The following is a 1856-nucleotide window of genomic DNA, read 5'->3' as shown; positions in this document are numbered from 1 at the left end:
GCGCGCCGCACACCTCACCTCGGAGCCAGAAGAGACCTCGCTCGCACCACACAAGATGCTGCTCCAGCTGGCCATGCTGGCCCTTGGCCTCGTGGCCCTCGGCTGCCGGGCTGTCCCCTTGCAGCCCAAGGCGCTGGTGACTTTCCCGGGAGAACTTTCCAGCCCCCTCAGCGAAGAACAGTTGGCAGAGCATTACCTGGAGCGCTACGGCTACATCTCCAAGAAGGCGAGAAGCGGCAAGCAGGTGTCCCTGAGCAAGGCCCTCCTGCAGATGCAGAAACAACTGGGCCTGAACGAAACGGGCCAGCTGGACCAGAGCACCCTGGAGGCCATGAAGACCCCCCGCTGCGGGGTGCCCGACGTGGGCAACTTCCAGACCTTCGAGGGCGACCTCAAGTGGGACCACAACGACATCACATACCGGGTGCTGAATCACTCCCCAGACCTCGACGCTGATGTCATCGACGACGCCTTTGTTCGCGCCTTTAAGGTCTGGAGTGACGTGTCCCCACTCACCTTCACCCAGATCTACAGTGGTGAAGCGGACATCATGATCCTCTTTGGGTCCGATGACCACGGCGATCCCTACCCCTTCGATGGCAAGGATGGACTCCTGGCCCATGCATACCCACCAGGAGAAGGTGTGCAGGGCGATGCCCATTTTGACGATGATGAGTTCTGGACATTGGGGACAGGAGTAGTTGTCAAGACCAGATTTGGCAATGCCAATGGGGCCGTGTGCCAGTTTCCTTTCAAGTTTGATGGGCGCTCTTACTCAAGCTGCACCAGTGAAGGCCGTTCCGATGGGCTGCTCTGGTGTTCCACAACGTCGGACTACGACAAGGACAAGAAGTATGGCTTCTGCCCCAGTGAACTCCTCTTCACCTATGGTGGCAACAGTGATGGTGACAAGTGTGTCTTCCCCTTCATATTTGATGGAGAATCCTACGATGCTTGCACGAAGGAGGGCCGTTCTGATGGGTACCGCTGGTGCGCCACCACCGCCAACTTCGACAAAGACAAGAAATATGGATTCTGTCCAAACCGAGACACAGCTGTGATTGGTGGTAACTCCCAAGGAGACCCCTGCGTCTTCCCCTTTGTATTCCTGGAAGAGACATATAATTCCTGCACCAGCGATGGCCGTGGGGACCGGAAGCTCTGGTGCGCCACCACCGGCAACTACGATACCGACAAGAAGTGGGGGTTCTGCCCCGATCAAGGGTACAGCCTCTTCCTGGTCGCGGCCCATGAGTTTGGACATGCTATCGGCCTGGAGCACAGTGCCGTGCGGGACGCCCTCATGTACCCCATGTACAGCTACATAGAAGACTTCCAGCTGCATCAGGACGACGTCGCCGGAGTGCAATACCTCTATGGTTCTGGAACCGGCCCTGATCCATCGCCACCAACAACTACCACCCAGAGTCCTGATGTTAGTGATCCCACAATTCCTACAAAGGCCACCCCTACCACCAGACCCATCACCACTACCACAGACAGCGTGCCCGTGGACCCCACCAGTGATGCCTGCAAAGTGAAGGCGTTTGATGCTATTACTGAGATCCAGGGCCAGCTCCACTTCTTCAAGGATGGACAATATTGGAAAGCATCATCAGCTCGGCCAGGGGCCATTAAGGGTCCGGTGCAGATCACAGACACCTGGCCTGCGCTCCCTGCTGTCATCGACTCTGCATTTGAAGACCTGGTGACAAAGAAAATCTTCTTCTTTTCTGGTCGCCGATTCTGGGTATACACCGGCACCACCGTTCTGGGACCCCGTGGACTTGAGAAGATGGGGATTGGAAAAGACGTTGAGAAGATTGTGGGCTCTCTGCAGCGTGGACGCGGCAAGG

At 57.1% G+C, this 1856-nt stretch overlaps 1 protein-coding gene across 1 annotated transcript; it reads left to right on the top strand.

The window, feature by feature from the left end:
• Positions 1 to 55: 55 nt before the first annotated feature.
• Positions 56 to 1850, top strand: LOC117800432 (matrix metalloproteinase-9-like; the record flags this gene model as incomplete). Its single annotated transcript, XM_034652969.1, has 1 exon — positions 56 to 1850. A coding segment is annotated over exon 1 (1795 nt), but the record flags the coding sequence as incomplete, so codon positions are not given.
• Between the last annotated feature and the right edge of the window lie 6 nt (positions 1851 to 1856).

Source organism: Ailuropoda melanoleuca, unplaced genomic scaffold (genome assembly GCF_002007445.2).
Source record: "Ailuropoda melanoleuca isolate Jingjing unplaced genomic scaffold, ASM200744v2 unplaced-scaffold70297, whole genome shotgun sequence".
In the NCBI taxonomy this organism is placed as follows: domain Eukaryota; kingdom Metazoa; phylum Chordata; class Mammalia; order Carnivora; family Ursidae; genus Ailuropoda; species Ailuropoda melanoleuca.
The sequence above is the reverse complement of the archived record's forward strand: the minus strand, read 5'-3'. Positions and strand labels throughout refer to the sequence as shown.